The sequence below is a fragment of the Hyperoodon ampullatus genome, assembly GCF_949752795.1.
Source record: "Hyperoodon ampullatus genome assembly, chromosome: 3".
NCBI lineage: Eukaryota > Metazoa > Chordata > Mammalia > Artiodactyla > Ziphiidae > Hyperoodon > Hyperoodon ampullatus.
In genome coordinates, this window is record NC_136916.1 from 66565266 (window position 1) to 66585186 (window position 19921).

Consider the following 19921-nt stretch of genomic DNA (forward strand, 5'->3'; position numbering starts at 1 on the left):
CTTCCTTTTTTGCTTTTAATAATTTAGATTATACTAAACATATAATTTTAAACAGGACCAGGGATTGAAATTTTGGGGTTTAAGTATTGGTTCTTGGCATTTTTATGTGACACTATGCAATAGAGATCCTTCAGTTACCATCCCTGCAAAACAGTGACAAGGGAAGCAGGTAAAAGGATGGTTCTAAACAGCATTTTCATAATAGTGGCAATCTGGATACATAAAATGCCCAATATGTGAAGAACGGTCAAAGCAGCCATGGCACATCCTTACAGCCATTAAAACTGATGTTTACAAAATCTTTTCATGTCACGACAAAAACCTGCCTAAATTACAAAAAGTAACGCTATATACAAAATTGTTGCATTTAGTTCTCAACGACTGACCCACCAACCCTGCAAAGGACTGTACACAACACTCCTTCTTACTTACCTCAAGCTTTTCTGCTACCACGCGTACCAAGCAATGCTCCTCCTGGTGGGCGGCAAGCGGCGAGCGCGCGGAGATCCAGGTCACACTCCGATGGGTCCGCAACACTCTGCGCACACACTCCCTCCATAAGCGACACACGCTGGGGACGCAAACGCATAAAGGGCTGTGTACGGACGTTTACTTCCCCCTCTCCCGCGGCTCACAAACCACCGGCCCCCACCACCCATTAGCGCAACTGCAGGAGATTCCTGAGGAATCCAAAGTCCCCGGGAGGGGGAGGCATCGGGCGCCGGTTCGGAGGGAGAGCCGGGGGCAGAGAAAACCTGGCTCCTCTGGGAAAGGTCCCCGGGAGCACTACGGCCGGGGTACCTAGCGTATGGGGCCACCACCTGGGGCAAGGGTAGGGATAGGGAGCCCGGGTCAGCCCTGGGTCCCGACGGTATCCGCCCACCCCGCGCCAGCCCAGACAAGTCCCGAGGTAAGCTTCCCGCCTCCTCTCCCCTCACCCGGCCACCCGCAGCAACGCCTTGGCGGGCAGGAAGGTGAGGACACGCTCCACCACCTCCGCTAGGTTACTCAACACGAAGGTGCTTCGCGGGTCTGCGGGGGAGGAGCCGCGGCGATGACCACCGCCGCCGCCACCGCCCACCGGCTCCATGCCTCACCAACCCAAAGGTGAAACAGTACGGCGGCTCCGAGGGAACGGCGTAGGCCGGGCCGGGCGCGCACTGAGCAGGCGCGCGCGCCACTTCCGGCCGGTCAGGGAAGGTGGGACCGCTGAGAAGGCGCCCACGTGACTCCAAGCCAAAGCGTTTCCGGCGCTGGTCCGGGAGCGGCGGCAGGTTCTTGGAGGTGGTGGTCACGCGTCCTGTAATCCTCCCGGAACTTTCCAGGAGGCTTTCCACAGCCGAACCATATCCACCTCCTTCTGTGCCTCTCACTGCACTTGCAGCGGTATTTTCTTTGTCGGTACAGGTCTTTCTCTAATTCATGAGTGCTGGAAGGCACAGACTAAATTAATGTTGTATGGGTCTTCACAGTCCCAATGCCTGTTAACAGCATGAGTCCAATTTTTGAACTGGCAGTATCTGCTTTAAGATAAACTGTGAAAATCACCACCTTTATTCAACACCGTGCAGCCCTCAAGTTCTGAATGTGCTCAACGGCTTAAAGAGCACCTACCATTGCTGTGAAAGCACGCCCCAAACACTAGTTCCCTGCTAGTAGCATCAGATTCACCTGAGAAATTCTGTTTGGCGCATTCTCGGTCCTCACCCCAGGCCTACTTAAACACTTGGGGGTGGGGCCCAGCAGTCGTAGTTTTAGCTTTACTGTGATTTAAGCTTTCCCGTGATGCAAGCCCAGCTTGAGAACCAGAGATAGAAGGAATGTAAGCACAGCAGATACTGCTGTATCCCCAACTAACATCTATTCCTCTTGCCGCTTCCTTGCTAACAAGGGCCTGATCTGATGCCCAGCTCTTGACTGGTAAATTTGGTTGGTCTAAACAAGCTGGTCTCAAACATTTTGGCCTCAGAACTGCTTCACAATCTTAAATATTGGCAACACTAAAGAGCTTCCTTAGAAGGGTTATGACTATTTATATTTACCATATTAAAAATTAAAACACTGGGGGCTTCCCTGGTGGCGCAGTGGTTAAGAACCTGCCTGCCAATGCAGGGGACACGGGTTCGAGCCCTGGTCCAGGAAGATCCCACACGCCTCGGAGCAACTAAGCCCGTGCACCACAACTACTGAGCCTGTGCTCTAGAGCCTGCCAGCCACAACTACTGAAGCCCACGCACCTAGAGCCGGTGCTCCTCAACGAGAAGCCACCGCAACAAGAAGTCCGCGGACCACAATGAAGAGTAGCCCCCGCTCGCCGCAACTAAAAGAAAGCCCATGTGCAACGAGGACCCAACACAGCCAAAAATAAATAAATTTTATTTTTTTTAATTAAAACATTGTAATATTAATTCACTTAAAATAATTCATGACACATAAACAAAATAACTTATGAAAAAATAACTTTACCACATCTCTACCACTCTCCCCCTCCAATATTGAATAAGTGTAGCATCTTTACATCTTGCAAACCTCTAATTTCTGACTCAATAGAAGACAGCTTGATCTTCTGAATTCAATCTGTTGCAATATCACGTCTATCACATCATGTAGCCTCTGGAAAACTCGACTGTACACTTGTGAGAGAATGAGAGTGAAAACAGCAAATAATGCTTTAGTGTTAAGAGAATTGTTTTGATCTTAAAAACCTCCTAGAAGGGTCTCAGGAGCCTCCAGCATTCTCCAAATCATAACTTGAGAACCACTGGTCCATATTAATCATGAAGGTCTTATTCTTTTCACCAGCCATGAATTTAGGGGTAGACACAGGCCCTAGTTCTAGCCAAGGAAAAGTGAGAGGCAATAATGCTTTGGGGGTGGGGGGGACTTCTAAAGAGCTCCTCACTCCCTAAGGAGACACTAGACAACAGGACCATTATCTACCTCTGGATGGATTAAGGTGGCTGCACATCCAAGACAACAGTCTATCCAAAGATGAAACCAACATGGAAAAATCTCAAAGCAGCAGAGGTACCATGCCTAGAATTTTCCTACCTCTGGACTTCCTGTATGTGAGATAAACTGACAATTGTGTAAGAGGCTATGGGTATACTAAAGAGGGAGCAGATTACTGTAACTTGGGGAACTAGGGACAGCCATGAAGAAAGTAGCACTTGACTTTATATTCAAAAATGAGTGTGGGAGAGGGAATAGGGTGAGGAAGCCCTGAGTATGCCAAGTCTATACACACCAATTCTGGATTCTCTAGCTTTCTCTTATGAAATCAACCTGCCTCTCTTCCCCTCAAGCCTCTCCTCACCCCATCCCACCATATATAATCCTATTCCAGAAACCCAACAGCCTGTAGAAACTTGAAGCAAAGACTATCTTTTATGAGGGAAAAGTGACAAAGTTATTTTTTAAATGGTTCTTTATTCATAAACTTGATGCAAGTTTACAAAATTTACTGTACACTGCCAAATAAATCTGCAATGAAAAATAAAGTCCCCAAAAAACCAAAAACCAAAAAAAAAAACAAAGCATGCCGAATGTGCAGCTGTCAATCTGCTAGCCATCAGGATATTAAAGAATTCAATAATGTATTCAAGATTTAGCCTTAGGTTTAAGGAACTTTAATGCTTTAAAGAATTCTGCCTTGTCACTTATCTGAGCAACTGGCAATCAGAACTTTATACAAATGTAACCAAGTGAACAAGAATGCCAGAAAATCTTTTTCTACTGTCTTAACCAAAATAGAAAAAAAAAAAAGGAAATTAAACACAATAATGCAGAAGTGCCAAGTCTCTCAGATGTGGTTTACAAAGTTAAAAACTGAGTCTCAAAGCATAAGAAACACTTTTGAACTTTGTAATTGGTTTGTGCAGAAAAAATGTGCTTCTGGATTTCTTTTTAAAAGTGCTTAATAACTAGAGTTTACTTTTAAATCAAATTTGGGTATATAAAAAAATCTACTACCAACCCAACAGGACTGATTCTGGTAAGGCAATAAAATGGAGAGTACACTGACTTAAGTCAGGTTTTATAAAAGAATTAATATATGTAGAGTTCCTATTAGTCTTTCAATGTAAAAGCCATTGTTATGACTATAGCAAAAACTTTAGGTCTCCAAATTAGATACTTTTTGTACTTAACTGTGCAGTTTTTGTTCAAAGAGTCTTTGTGCCAATCACTTTATAAGTTTATTAGTTTACAACTGATTGCAACATCCCGTTAATAAAATGGAAACGTAAAATGACTTAGTATTTAAAATAACTTCAAGCTCTATACTTCAAGCTCTTCTTCATAGTAAATATTGAACCAACAAGAAGCAGATTCAGCCCAGCAAGACTCTGATGCCCCAGTGGAAATGACTACTTACAAGCCTGAATTGGCACAGCCTTGCTTTGCTTTGCCTAAAAAGTACAACTTACTAAAGAGCAAATCTTGGAAAAACAATTCAGATCTTCATAGCCATAAAAAAAAAAAACTTTAACAGTTTAATAAGTATGTTTCCTGTCATTACTTTGGCAATATCATAAAATGGTTTTAACCTGAAAAGGCTAGTGTGATTTAGGACACCTTAAATTTTCTAAACCAATATTAAACATCAATTACACTTTTATTGGCTTTAAATGGAACAATATATTGCAAATCCTCATAACACATGAGCTCAAAATGGGAAAGTTGCCCTCAAGTTGCAACTTCAGTAACCTGATGCTGACTTGTCTGCTTAACACATTTCATCTTTCAAAGAAAGAGATGATAAGGAGTGGCCAGTATGTGTATTTATCAGGAAAAATATAGTAAAGGCCCCACTGCTCAGTCCAAGATACCTAAAATGAGAAAAATGGAAAGGCTGTAACTTATACTGGATCAGTTGACAGATTATCCACTAAAATATCTATTAGCTAACATCTTCGGTACTGCTGTTATAGGGGCACTCAAAGCTTGTGTCTGCATGTTGGAAAGATTTTCTTTAAAGCAACATTGGTCCAAACATACAAAAGTCAACACATTTAGCCATCTTCCTTTGGAGGGGTGTACCAGCCTGAAAAAGAATGGGGAAAAAAACAGTTAAAATATTTTAATTCTTAAACCAACTAGGAGAAATGGCATTTTACTAAGGTTAGATACTTTCTCTACCCATAATTTTCCTCTGTAAACCTACTGTAAAAATTAAACTTACACTTGGGTTGGTAACATAGCATTTTGATATTTATGTTCACAATATAAAGTTATTTTCTATGAATAAACTGTACTTGAGTTTTCAATATAAGATCTCTATATTAATGGCATTTCTACCAAAAGAGAACAGTGTGGAAATATTAGGCAACAAGCTAGGTTTTATATTTCATTTCAATTCGGTATTTGAAAGGAAACCACACTGAAAATAGCTATCCCCCAAATAAAATCCTGGTATTTTAGAATAAGAGGAACTTGGACTGTCATCAGGCAGTGATGTCATTTTACCAGTGAGGGTGCCATCTCAGCAGGTGCCCTGATTAAGTAAGCCCAAGATCAGATTTAGCAGCAGAAGATACTAGAAGCCATCTCCTGAATCTGAATCTATTGCTCTTTCACCACAGCTAATTATACACACACCCACACTTTCTCAAATACAGTTTCCATAAACATTTTTGAATGCTGACTACAACATCTAATTTAACAAAAAATAAGACAAAAGAAAAAATATGTTTCTAAGCTCAACAAAAATATAAGCTCTCTCTAAAAAGGCAAATGAGATTAAGTATCGCTTGGTACGAAATTGCCATTGGAACAGTATGAATATACCAAGATTTGTGAAGCATCCACGTGGTTAATGAAGTAGCATACAGGAGTCTTTGGGTCTGTTAATTTAGGGTGCTGGAGATGATTATTATTATGAAAACCCAGCTTTGTCCTCAAGTTTTTTATCATTTCCCTCTTCAGAAGCTTGAAAATTATTCTGAATACTACTCTTTCAGAAGTAAGCAGTCACTGCAAAAGTGGCAAGTTTGCTCTGTCATTAAAATAAAAGTGAGCACACACAAAACACAAATCTTAAGTCACAAACTACCACATTCTAGCAAAGTAAAGAACACTTTACTGTAAATACTCTTGAAGAAAACTACTTACTCTGCACAAAAAAGCATCAGTTTCACTACCCCAGCTACCATGAATATCAGCACTTGGTTATAAAATGCTGTGCGCACACACTACTCGCTTTTTCCTCATGTTCGGCAAGACAGACATCATGCCAATTTTAGAGATGAGGAAACTGAGGCTGAGCGGTAATGGGACTTGCTCAGGGCCACAGAGCTAATGAGTGACACAAATGCCACTTGATAATAGGTCTTCTGATTCCAAGTCTACTTGTTTATTGCCTCACTATTAGAGACAAAAGCTCCAAACATGCATTGTGAAAATAAACAAAATTTTAAAAGGGCAATACAGTTTTGAAAGATATTTTAATATTTTTTTAAATTTACAACTTAAATACTCTTAAGTATAAACTGAAATTAGTACTTTTTTACTTGAATAAATAAACGTGTACAATTGTCAAAAAGCATTAAGTAGTCTGAAGATGTTTCAGAAACTGTTTCATGATCCTGATTGCATTTACTCAGTATTAACAGCAAGAACTCCACCTTTAGAGTTGCCTTTAACTCAATTCCTATCCCAATACCATACATTTCAAGTGAGTAAAGTGATCCATTCCTTAATCTACTCAAAAATCTTGACTCTGACTCAGAGGTTCCCAGGCCAAGTATTTAGGATACAAAGATTTTGAATGAAACACAGTGTGTGTATCCTCAGGTTAAAGTTTTTCACTGTAGTAGCTGTACTTTGTAAGAAATTAAAGCAAAAACAGAAGAATAAAACATGATAAATAAATACCAACAGGTACATTATGTAAAATTTCATAAATGGCAATAAATACTTATTTAACTAAACATACCATTTTTCTCGTGTATCTGTACAATGGAATTATAGGATTGTTGGGCTCTTGCTAGATTATATTGATTCTGAAAGAGAATTATACATTTTATATCAAAACTATAAGTAGATGAAAATCATTACAAATAATTTATGGATATATCACCACTGTACTTAAAAGAACACAGGAAACTAAGTTATATTTCCATTTCCAAAATAAATTTCTCAATTTCATTATTCTCTACCATTTTAGAGGGAAAACAAAACCGTAACTGTTCTCTAGGAAAGATCTACAAAATTCACAGTTCATTTTTATAAGTCCTCCTACCACTGTACAAGTACAAGGCTTTATGAATAAAGTTAAAGGATGCTATTTGGATGCAAATAGAAAAACTCTTCCTCATAACTTCCATCAAAAAAAAAAAAAAGAACTACAAAATATTACTTTCAGGTAAGGAAACATTAGGCTTTAAGAACTACACATATAAATGACATTTTGAGTTAAAAATCTAAAGACTGTCCAAGTGGCATCAAGCCATTACTAAAGGAGTCTTCTTTTGTTAACCTCTAGATTAGAACCTCTTTTAAGGGGCCAAGTTTAGCATTAATTTTATCCCCATGAGTACAACTGGCCTACATCTTAACTTCCAGTTAATACATCATAAGCATTCTCCATAGTGGTACACACCTATTATATTATGTCATAGAATTTTTTAGTAAATTCACACAGCATAAGAATAAATGTATAAACATATTCTAAGTAGCAACTCTCCTTCCTACCTGTCCTGAAACCACTCAGTTCCTCCCCTTATCCACCTTCCTTCTTCTACCTAAATTAACCACTGTTATTAGTTTCCTTGTATATCCTTAAGGTTATACAAGAAAATTAATGTACAGCCTATTGTTGTCAGTCACTGTCCCCTGCTTTTTCCTCTCAACAAATGATAGGTAGCATGACAAAGTAAAAAATTGTATCCTCCTGGTTAAATGAGACTTTCATCATTAAGTAGTCGCTAATGCTTTCTGTTCCAAAATCAAATTGTTTGATACTGCAGCTACATCGTCTTTTTGTTAGTGTATACAGGCAAGCCTCATTTTATTGCACTTCACTTTACTGCACCTAGCAGATATTGCCTTTTTTACAATTTGAAGTTTCTGGCAACCCTGCGTCGAGCAGGTCTATAGGCTCCATTTTTCCCAGCAGCACTGGCTCATTTTGTGTGTCTGAAATATTTTGAATTACCAAAATGTGACACAAACTTTTTCATTGCTATTCTGTTACAGTGATCTGGGATCAGTGATCTCTGGTGTTACTACTACAACTCACTGAAGACTCAGATGATGGTTAGCATTTTTTAGCAGTAAAGTTTTTTTTAATTATGGCATGTACATTGTTTTTTAGACATAAGGCTACTGCACACTTAATAGACTGCAGTATAGTGTAAATTTTGTATGCACTGGGAAACCAAAAAGTTCATGTGACTTGCTTTATTGTGATACTGGCTTTATCGAAGTAGTAGTCTGGCACTGAACCCATAATAGCTCCAAGGTATGCCTATACTGGCCTATCTTTATCATTCTTCTTAAAAAAATTTTTTTTTCAATCTCTTTGTATCCTCACGTTTTAAATATACTTCTTGTGACAAACCATAATGTGAAAGAATATGAAAAAGAATATATTTACATATGTATGAGTCACTTTGCTGTACAGAAAAAAATTAACACAACATTGTAAATCAACCATACTTCAAAAAAAATTTTTTTTATAAAAATAAATAAATAATACACTTCTTAAAGACCACTTTTTAATTTGAACTGTCTAACTGGTAACTTTAGTCCATTTATATTTGTTATGACTTATTTATTTGGACATGCTTCTACAACTTCACTTTCTGGTTTCTATTTCTCTCTTTAATATAATTTTATTATCTCCTCCTGGGATTCGAATAAGACATGTTTTACACCTCATTCTGATCTCTGCCTCTTACCTTCTGCTGTACTGTCTATCCCCAGGTCTCTCTGTGCAACATTCTGAGTTATTTCTTCTAATCAATTAATTCTCTCTTCTGATGTCTAATCTACTGTTTCTCATTTCAACATTTTTCATTTCTATAAATTCTATTTCATTCTTTTTCAGATCTGTCTCATCATCCCTGGTCTTATCATTTGCTCAATTTTATGATTCTTTTTTCTTTACACGAGATTTTACATATAATTATTCATTTTCTCAAAATTCTAGTATCTGCTAATTCCAAAACCTCAAGTCTTTGGGAATATGTATCTCTTATTCATTGTTTCTGCCAGTTCTCATGTATGTTAGGTTGTCTACTTATGTGCTCATCATCTTTCACTGAATTCATATTTGCTTGATCTTAATCTTTGAGAATCTTACAGGCTTAAATTAGAAATGCTTTCCTCTAAAGATTGTGTCTGCTGCTGATGAGAACTGTGGATACAACTAACATGAGACCACTTTAGTCCCCTTGGAGAATCTCGGGATTATTCAAGGTTCCCAGATTTGGCTCCCCAGTCTCGCTCATTTATAATAGAAGACTGGAGTGTTTATTAGTATAGGTAACAACTTCCCCCAGAAAAAAAAAAAAAAATCAGTTCTCTCATCTGAATGTGATCACTGTCTAGGGGATCCTATAGGTAAATAACTGGAGGTCTATGGGCTGTAGAGAAGACAGATGCCTTTCCTGATGATAGAAATAGCTAGTTAGGGCTGTGTGCTCTAGGACTTCACTATTTAGCTCAACTACCATTACCCTCCAAACAGTTAACAGAAGCTTCTTAGAAGGCACTGTCTTGCCTATCTAAACCCCCAATTCCTGCTAAAAGTCATATGATCAGACCTCTACTTTAGAAGGCTTTCTCACTACTATAGCCTAGAGTTAATGTTACAGTCTATATTCTATTCCATGTTAACTGAATAAGAAAACCAGCTTTGCCAAGATCCTTCTGTCCCAGGCATAGCTGCAGATCCTCAGCTCTATCAATCTGACCCTATCTCCAAATTTCATGTGTGTGGATCGGCAACTTTTTCTGTTTTTCAGTACTTATGTATATTTATCTCATTTTAATAAGATTTTTTTAGGGTACAAACTCATTTATTTTGAACCAATAGCTGATAGTATTTTTTTATATTTTAAATATTTCTGAATAGTTGTATGGCAAAAAGAAATTCAAACAGCACAAATGATTTACAGTAAAGTCTCTCTCCCAATTCTAACCTGCCCTCAATATTTCAACACTCCCTTGTCAGAAATAATCATTATTAGCATTTTCTTGAATATCCTTCCAGAGATATTCTCTGCTTATAAAAGCACATCTATAATATGTCCTTGTCTTTCCCTCTTACACCAATGGTAGTGTATTTTTAACACCATTTAGCACCTTACTTTTTTTTTTTTCCAGTACGCGGGCCTCTCACTGTTGTGGCCTCTCCCGTTGCGGAGCACAGGCTCCGGACGCGCAGGCCAAGCGGCCATGGCTCACGGGCCCAGCCGCTTGGCGGCATGTGGGATTCTCCCGGACTGGGGCACGAACCCGTGTCCCCTAAATCAGCAGGCGGACTCCCAACCACTGCGCCACCAGGGAAGCCCTTACTTTTTTGATAGTAGTATTTTTAAAGTTAACATTCAGACTAGTCCCTGCTGAGTATAGAAGCTGGAAGGTAAAACTCATATTACATCATGCAACGTTTCTACATTCTTAACTGACAAATATTTCTTAATATGAAAAAAAAAATAGAAGGGTGAGGTTTCACTTTAACAATTAAAAAAATTCACCTTCTAAGATATACTCTAATATGCAAACATATTTAGCAGCCTAGCTTGGCACTCTATATAAAATGGTTGTATTTACTTGCTAACAAAACTGCAATTATGAAAATGTAAAGGTTTAAAACAATTATATTGAAATTGATTGATTCCAAGGGAATTACAGCACTGAACAAAGATAGCATATTGTTATTACAGAATGTTAAAACTGGAAGGAACTTAAAATATCCAGATCAATTGTATTTCAGGCAAAGATACAGATGCCCAGCAGGTAAGTTTACAGTGTGAGCTACTGGTAAAAATGTTCTTTCAATTACTCAAACAAATCACTGTTCTAAGCCTTTTGTATTTTCTCTTAATGGGAAAAACACGCTAATTTAAAAAAAAAAAAGATGAAATTTAACATCAAGTTCTACATATAAATAAATGCCAGGAAGAAAATTTAAAAGACTGGAAGTACATCAAAATGCTAATAGTATTTCTAGACACTCAAATTACAGATGACTTTTTTAGTTTGTATTTGTTTCTACTTTAGAAATTGTATAGTGAGCATAAATTGTCATTTAGAAAAACAAAGTTTTGATGTTCTAATACACCATTCTATTGCCACATTTAAAATACCTAAAATATATATACTGTTAAGAAACACTAGTTAAATGTAGTTATAAGCAATTCACTACTTTTCAATTAACTTCTAGATTTTATACAAAATGGTACTTTGTTCTAATGCAAAGAAATAGCTGTTTAAAAAGCTAAAAGTAAGTTATTTTATAATATTATCCCAAGTATATAATTCTGTAAAACAGCCTTTTCAATTTTTTGCTTCCCCTGTGAGTTAAGATTCTAGTGGGCTCATGATTTGATGTGCAATACACTTATAAATACCTATTTAGATTTAGTACTATTTGGATAGGCATTTAATAGAAAATTCACAAGAAACTTTAGGAACATCCAGATTTTTTTAAATGTCAGGTCAGGATGATTTCCATCACATATTTTTCCAAAACATACTAACTTCAGAGTACATCCTTAAGTGTCCACTTAAGTGTTTATAGATAACTACAATTAGACATTAAAAGATATTTCTGATATAGTAAGTGAATAAAGAAAAGAACTCAGTGGTTAAGAGCAGAGACTAACGGCCAGAAAGTCTGGTTCCAATCCTCGCTCTGCCACCTGTGACCTCAGACGAGTTACCTAACTTCTGTGTGCTTCAGTTTCCTCATCTACAAAATGAGGACAATAACAGGTCCTACTTTTAGGTTATTAAGAGGACTGAAAGTTAATACAAATAAAAAGTTTAGATTACAGCCTAGCACGTATATGCTCACTGGGAATTAACTATTACAACATGATCTCAATTTTTGGAAACTTACAACTACATATAATTTTTTACTTATTAGTATACATAAACGAATAATAAATTTTAAATTATAGACATATTTAACTATAGTAGAAATAACAAAGACTAAGAGAACAGAAAGAAGCCTCCTCATAAGATAACAGGAAATATATCTTATAGTTTATGTGATATTCTTAATAAAAGTACCTTATTTGCGCCAAACTGCACTCTGGCTTTGCCTTTGACTAAGGTGGCATTGATTTGCATGATGACCGATTCTATTGAATAGGCACTGCTCCAGCCCTACAGAAAGAAGAAAACACTTTTTTAAAACACAGTGGTATTCCTGATTCCCAGTTAGGAAAGCTTAAGAAAATGGCATATAATGACTCAATAACAGCAAATTAATGTTAAGAAGTTTGTGGTCAAGGAGTAAAAGTAAAGTTGGACCATTTCCAAATCTCACAAAAAAAGAAGCAAAGCAAACCAAGATTCGAAGTGCTAAAAATGAGCAAATTACAACTTTAAATATACATCACTCTTATTGCCCATCCTAGCATAGATTAAGCAGCAAGTACAATGTCATTTTACTGGTTTAAAAAGCTTTCATCATTAAAAGTAGGTGCTTTTAGCAAAAAACAAAAATCATGTTAAAGTAGGTACTATTACAAAGAGCTTTGTCCACTTAGAATCTAATTTACATAGTTAAAACACTCTATGGTTGAAAAACACGAGTACCATAAGAAAACAGTCACCTGTTTTGTGAGTAGTTCCATGCATAATGCTCCACCACCCAACACGTACCTTAAAAAGAAAAAGGAATCATACAAAATTCTCTAGATCTTGGTATTCCTTCTTCATCAATTTTTAAAGTACCATTACTAAGAAAGTATGCATACAAGTAAAGATTAGAAGATAACATGAAAAAATGAAAATACTTGTTAGAGCTACAGGACTATGGGTAATTCTAAAATTCTAAAATTCTGAATGTCATCTAAATGTCTTTTTTTAAAATAATGGTTCTTAATAACAGAAGGCTTTTAAGGTATCAGAAACTAAGAACTTAGTCCTAAATATTCCAGAGAATGGGGGAGAAAAATTTCCTTATATGGCCTTCAACTGTTCTACTCATCCAAAGATTTCTCCACCATCATGTTACACAGCCAAAAGTTTTTCCTCTGACAGGAGTGACTTTACCCTATCTATAATAATGAACATCTGCATTTATATTTATAGTTAAAATTTTTTTTCATTGTTTTTTTTTTTTTTTTGCGGTATGCGGGCCTCTCACTGATGTGGCCTCTCCCGTTGCGGAGCACAGGCTCCGGACACGCAGGCTCAGCGGCCATGGCTCACGGGCCTATCCGCTCCGCGGCATGTGGGATCTTCCCAGACCGGGGCACGAACCCATATCCCCTGCATCGGCAGGCGGACTCTCAACCACTGCACCACCAGGGAAGCCCCCTTCATTCTGTTTTGAGGATCAAATGGTTCTGACCATGGAGCCCCTCTCTGGGACTCCCCTATTTCTCTTCCCAGTCCTGAGGACTGTTCTCTGAACGAACGACAATTACTGGGGATTTCCCAGATCTCCCTTAGGAAATCATTATTTAGATCAAGATTCTTCAGCCTTTTAACACTTTCTCAAACAAAGTAATTCCTCCTTTAATGTTAAACTTTAAAACACATTAGGACTTCCCTGGTGGTGCAGTGGTTAAGAATCTGCCTGCCAATGCAGGGGACACGGGTTCAAGCCCTAGGTCTGGGAAGATCCCACATGCCAAGGAGCAACTAAGCCCGTGCGCCACAACTACTGAGCCTGTGCTCTGGAGCCTGCGAGCCACAACCACTGAGCCCATGTGCCACAACTACTGAAGCCCGTGTGCCTAAAGCCCGTGCTCCGCAACAAGAGAAGCTACTGCAATGAGAAGCCTGTGCACCGCAACAAAGAGGAGCCCCCGCTCGCCACAACTAGAGAAAGCCCGCACGCAGCAACGAAGATCCGATGCAGCCAAAAATAAATAAATAAAAAATAAATAACTAAATTTATTTTTTTTTTAAAAGAGCTCGAATCTTTAAAAAAAGACATTAAATATCATGCTTAAAAATAAAATCAAAGGAATGGTAATTACAGAAGAAAAACTGTGGTAATCTTGAAAATACATAAGGTAAGACCACTGATCAGTTCTAGGTGAAAAGTGAATCTACCACAAATTTTTTTTGTCCTCTGGGACTTTGCCCATGCCTTTCCCTTCCTTGCCTGAGATTCCCACTGCTGCCTACTCTTCCAAATGTCATATTCCCCCCTGCCCCATAAAACTTTCCAAGACCATTCTAGCCAGCAAATTTTGCATTCTGGCTAACCAAATGCATCCTTGTGTTGACTAAACCAAATTACACAGAAGTAAGCAATCTAAAAACTTCTACTGTAGACCATTAGTAAAAACAGATACAGTGAAATTATTCACTAACATAAAGTAGTCAGTAACTACCCCCATCCTGAAGAATTTAGGCAACTGTCTCTCTTACTTGCTTGTCCCAATTTCTGGGAACTTTCAAAGTAAAAGTTTAATACGAAGGAAAGAAAAACACTCCAAAAAATTAAATTAGGGAGGAGAATCATGGGATTTTAAACTCTGTATATTCTCTTATGTTCCTGAAACTCAGAAACCTGTCTCCAATTCTTTGAATCTCCCACTGGGCTCAAAGTGCATCTTGTATATAGTCAGCTTTAAATAAGCACTTGCTGATTTAACAGAATTACAAGATCCAAGTTCTCATTTGGATTTTGGCTCCTCCAAAACTGCTCAAAGTCTAGTAATCTGTTAATGAGTTAACACTCATTACACTCATTGGTCCTCACACTTCAGAAATGCTAAAGAGAAACATTTTAGCAAAAGGAGATATGTAGATGACACTGAGTTACCAATTATCTAACCACCACCTTCCCTTTTAACACCCCACTCTTCATTTTGGGGTGGAGAGTCTTGTCAGGAAGGAAGAAGGGAAGTTTTCATACTTGTAGATCAAAAGAAAGTACATTTTCTACAAGTACATAATAGCATAATAGCTACAAAAATGTTTGTTGGATGTCTAACACAAGACAGAAGTAGTTCTAGTACCTATACAAAAAGTGAGCTAAGTATATATTAATGCATATTAAACTTTACCTTAATATAAACTTACTAAACTTTTCCTTAATATATACTGTCAGCAGCATTTACACCTAAAAGAAGTAGCCAATTCTACTTCTGTACTGTATCATTTTATCAACTCTACTTCTGTACTGTATCATTTTATCAATATGTGTTCCAAGTGCTTATTGCTCTTTGCCTCCAAAGAGTTCCTGCTGAATATTGAGACAATGCAAGAACACTAGAAAAAATAACAATAATCTAAGAGTCATCTAAAGATAAAATGCCATATACATGGGCATAGTAATATTTTCAACTTAAAAAAATTTTCAGTTGCCAAAGTTGTATAGCAAACACTATCCTAAGCTCAGCCTCTTCAGGCATTCAATTTATAGAATTTTTGTTTTACTAGGAGGTTCCTGCAAGAATGTTTGCCAGCTAACCTCCCCACCAACAGTCTATGATGATCACTTAATTGCTTTGAGGGGACAACAAATACCATTTATCAGTACTTAAAGGGACAACAAGTAACATTAATCATACAACATGATTCTTAAATCATACAACATGATCCAAAAAAGAGATGAGAAATAAAATTTTTATATTATAGTCAATTTCTTGATAATGACATTAAAAAAAAAGGCAGGCTTATCAGCCCACATAAAACAATCATAATCCTCCCCTTTCGAGGTAAGGAAAGGGGCCATGGATTCTAAGAATAGAGCCCTAAGAGAGGGATAAAGAAAATGCTGACATTTAAAACCAGTTTCTTAAGATAATGTTCTCTCAATACAGACAGAAACAACCCATGGTCATCTAGAAGTAGAAGTATTTTCTTTGTGGATGACTGGGACACAAAGAATACTTCTTACTATAATCAACCAATAAAGCATCTTCAGTTGCCTACAAACAGCTCTCTCACAATGTATTGTATTATCATCAAATAATCTTTCTGATTCTCACTACACTACACCCTGGACTAAGCAAGAAAGATGGTCAAGTTTCGATGGCTCAATAATATAGCTCATAAAAATACCAGTGGACTGGGAATTGTATATTACCCTAAATTGCCTACATCTTGCTACCTTACTATATTTTCCTATCTCGTTCATTCATTCAAAAATATCTACTGCAGGGCTTCCCTGGTGGCGCAGTGGTTGGGAGTCCGCCTGCCCATGCAGGGGACATGGGTTTGTGCCCCGGTTCGGGAGGATCCCGCATGCCGCGGGGCGGCTGGGCCCGTGAGCCATGGCCGCTGAGCCTGCGCGTCCGGAGCCTGTGCTCCGCAATGGGAGAGGCCACAGCAGTGAGAGGCCCGCGTACTGCAAGAAAAAAAATATATATCTACTGCATATATAGTATGTATGCTAAAGCACTGAACCAGACACAGAGCATACAATGAAGAAAGCTGACATGACCCTGCCTTCATGATGTTTACAATCCAGTAAAGATTACAGATGTCAAACAAATAAAAAATAAAGTGGGGGATGGAGACCCAGAGTTCTGTGAGAAGGAAAAACCAGGAGGCTTATTTTAAATTTGGTGGTCAGGAACAGCATATCTAAGAGTGACACACAGGCTGAGACCTGCGGGAATTGAAGTGTGGGTGGGAATAACATTCCAGGCAGAGGAAATGTATATGGAAGTCATGAGGAAAGAATCTGCTTGGTACTAGGGGCTGAAAGACAACTAGTGGGGCATTAGCTCAGAGAGGAAAAGTGTAGTAACAAGATGACTGAAGAGGAAAGCAAGGGCAAGATCACAGAGGGCATGTAGAATATGGTAAGGACATCAACCTACAGGAGCAGTGGGAAGACATGAGAAGAGCTTAAGCAGGGGAGCAACATAATCAGAACAAATTTGTAAAAGCTCACTCTACAGAAGCTTTATGAGTGAGGGAATAGAAGCAGGAGTCTGATCAGGAATCCTCTGAAGTGATCCAAGTGGGAACTGATGGTGGTAGCAACAAAAATGGAGACAAGTAATTGGATCTGAGAACTCTTTAAAAGGGAGAATCAAAGGAAAATGAGGAAAAGGTGATGTAAAGAATGACTCCTAGGTTCATTAATTAAGATAAGCAAGACTGGGGAAGGGAAACTGAAAAGAAGATGGGTTCAAGTTTTTGTCCTGAAGAGTCTGAGATGCCTGTATAAGAGATATTCAAGCAGAGGTGTTAAGAAGGCAGAAGGATATTGGAAGCAGAAAAGACACAGGGATGTGAGATACGAACCTGGGAGTCACTGGCACATAGAAATATTTCAAAAGCCATGGGAGCTTTTTCAACGAATCATGCTAGAGCAACTGGACATTAGGCAAAAATCTATGACCTACACCTCATACCTTATGCAAAAATTAACTCAGAATGATTCACAGACTTATCTGTAAACTGTAAAACCTTGAGGAAAAAAAGGTAGGAGAAAATCTTTGGGATCTAGGACTAGGCAAAGAGTTTTTAGATTTGACACCAAAAGCATAATCTATAAAAGGAGAAACATCTATAAATTTGACTTCATCAAAACTAAAATATTTTGTTCTACAAAAGTTTCTCTTAACAAGATGAAATGAAGCTATATACTAGAAGAAATTAAAAAAACACATATCCAGCAAAGGACTATTATGTAGAATATATTTTTTAAACTTTCAAAATTCAATGAAATGCAATCCAATTAGAAAATTGGCAAAAGACATGAACAAGTATCTCTTGGAAGAGTATATAAAGCTGTCAAACAAGTACATGAAAGATATTCAACACTGAGGAATATTAGGGAAAGCAAGTTAAAACCACAATGAGACATCACCACACACCTAACAGAATGCCTATAATAAAAACAAGTAGGGCTTCCCTGGTGGCGCAGTGGTTGAGAGTCCGCCTGCCAATGCAGGGGATACGGGTTCGTGCCCCGGTCCGGGAAGATCCCACATGCCGCGGAGCAGCTGGGCCCGTGAGCCATGGCCACTGAGCCTGCGCGTCCGGAGCCTGTGCTCTGCAATGGGAGAGACCACAACAGTGAGAGGCCCACGTACCACAAAAAAAAAAAAAAAAAAAAACAAGTGACATCACCAAATGCTGGCAAGGGTGTGGAGAAAGTGTATCACTCACACATTCTTGGTAGGAATATAAAATGGTAAAGCCACCCTGGAAAACAGTTTGGTAGTTTCTTTAAAAACTCTATATGCAATGACCATATGACCCAGCAATTGCATTCCTAGACTTGTATCCCAGAGAAAGGACAATACATTCAGAAAAAAACACCTGTACACAAGTATTCATAGCAGCTTTATTTGTAATACCCAAACACTGAAATCAGTCTAGAAGTCCTAAAGCAGGTTACTGGTTAACCAGACTGTGGTACATGGTGCACCATGGAATACTACTCAGCAATAAAAAGGAACAAAGTAGTCAGACACTTAGATGACTCTCCAAGGAATTATGAGTTTAAAAAAAAAAAGCTAATCCCTAAAGGCTGCAATCCAAAAATGTATGATTCCATTTATGTAAAGTTTTTTTGAAATGACAAAATACTAAGAATGCAGGACAGATTAGTGGTTGCCAGGAATTAAGGGAAGAGGGGGCATTACAGGAAAATGGGTATGGTTTAAAGGGGCCTCAAGAAGGATCCTCATGGTGTTGGAACTGTTCAGTACCTTGACTGTGGTGGTGGATACACAAACCTACTCAATATAGAACTTAATACACACATACACACACATGAGTTATAAGTGAAACTAGGAAAATCTGAATAATCTCTACTTATCGTATCACTATCTCTGTATCACTGTCTCATACTGTATCACTGCCTCCTCATAATATTATACTACAGCTTTGCAGAAATGTTACCACTGGGGAAAATAGGCAAAGGGTACAAGGTATCTCTATTATTTCTTACAACTGTGCACAAATACACAATTAACTCAATTAAAATTTTAATTTTTTAAAAAAGGCAAAGAAATGAAGGGAAAAGAAAAAAGGACCCAGTACTAAATTCTGAAGAACTCCAATAGGTATAAGTTAAGTAAACAAGGAGTTTCCATCAAAAGAGACTGAGAAGAGGCAATCAGAAGCCAAGGGAAAAATGTTTCAATGTTGCTGAGAAATCTGATAATCAGATATGACAGAGCCTGAAAAGGGACTTCTGTAATTTACCAATACCAAAGTCCCTATCGGCTATACCAGTTTGGGAGGAACACTAACAGCCAATGCCAGACTACATGCGGCTGAGAAGTGAACAGGAAGTGAAGAGTGTGGTTATATACACATTGCTTGTGGGAACGTTAATGGTGCAGCCACTTTGGAAAATAGTCTGGTACTTCATCAAAAAGTTAGTCACCAAAGGACCTAGTGCCTCCTCACATAGGTATATGCAAAAGAGAAATGAACATGTGCACACAGAAGCATGTACATGAGTATGCACAGCATTATTCATGATAGTCCAAGGGTGGAAAAAACAAATGTCCATGCATAAATAAAATGGAATGAAGTACTGATATATGATACAACATGGATGGACCTTGACAAATTTTTTTTAATATAAATTTATTTTATTTATTTATTTTTGGCTGCGCTGGGCCTTCGTTGCTGCATGCAGGCTTTCTCTAGTTGCAGCGAGCAGGGGCTACGCTTCGTGTGGTGCGCAGGGATTCTCACTGAGGTGGCTGCTCTTGTTGCGGAGCATGGGCTGTAGGCACGCGGGTTTCAGTAGTTGTGGCACGCAGGCTCAGTAGTTACGGCACACGGGCTTAGTTGCTCCACA

At 38.3% G+C, this 19921-nt stretch overlaps 2 protein-coding genes across 3 annotated transcripts in view; both read right to left on the reverse strand.

Annotated features, from left to right (window-relative positions):
• Nucleotides 1-1090, reverse strand: part of FBXO22 (F-box protein 22) — a gene marked incomplete at its 5' end in the record, with an annotated part of 29124 nt that extends 28034 nt beyond the window's left edge. The window contains 2 exons of the mRNA XM_079700247.1: nucleotides 433-571; nucleotides 939-1090. Of these exons, the coding sequence (XP_079556373.1) occupies nucleotides 433-571; nucleotides 939-1090 (291 nt within the window). The remainder of the gene's footprint in view (nucleotides 1-432; nucleotides 572-938) is intronic.
• A 3023-nt stretch (nucleotides 1091-4113) lies between these two features.
• Nucleotides 4114-19921, reverse strand: part of UBE2Q2 (ubiquitin conjugating enzyme E2 Q2) — a gene marked incomplete at its 5' end in the record, with an annotated part of 68298 nt that continues 52490 nt past the window's right edge. For both annotated transcript variants that reach the window (XM_079698849.1, XM_079698848.1), the window contains 4 exons: nucleotides 4114-5044; nucleotides 6935-7001; nucleotides 12244-12339; nucleotides 12792-12840. In XM_079698849.1, the coding sequence (XP_079554975.1) occupies nucleotides 5013-5044; nucleotides 6935-7001; nucleotides 12244-12339; nucleotides 12792-12840 (244 nt within the window). In that variant the 3' untranslated portion in view covers nucleotides 4114-5012. The remainder of the gene's footprint in view (nucleotides 5045-6934; nucleotides 7002-12243; nucleotides 12340-12791; nucleotides 12841-19921) is intronic.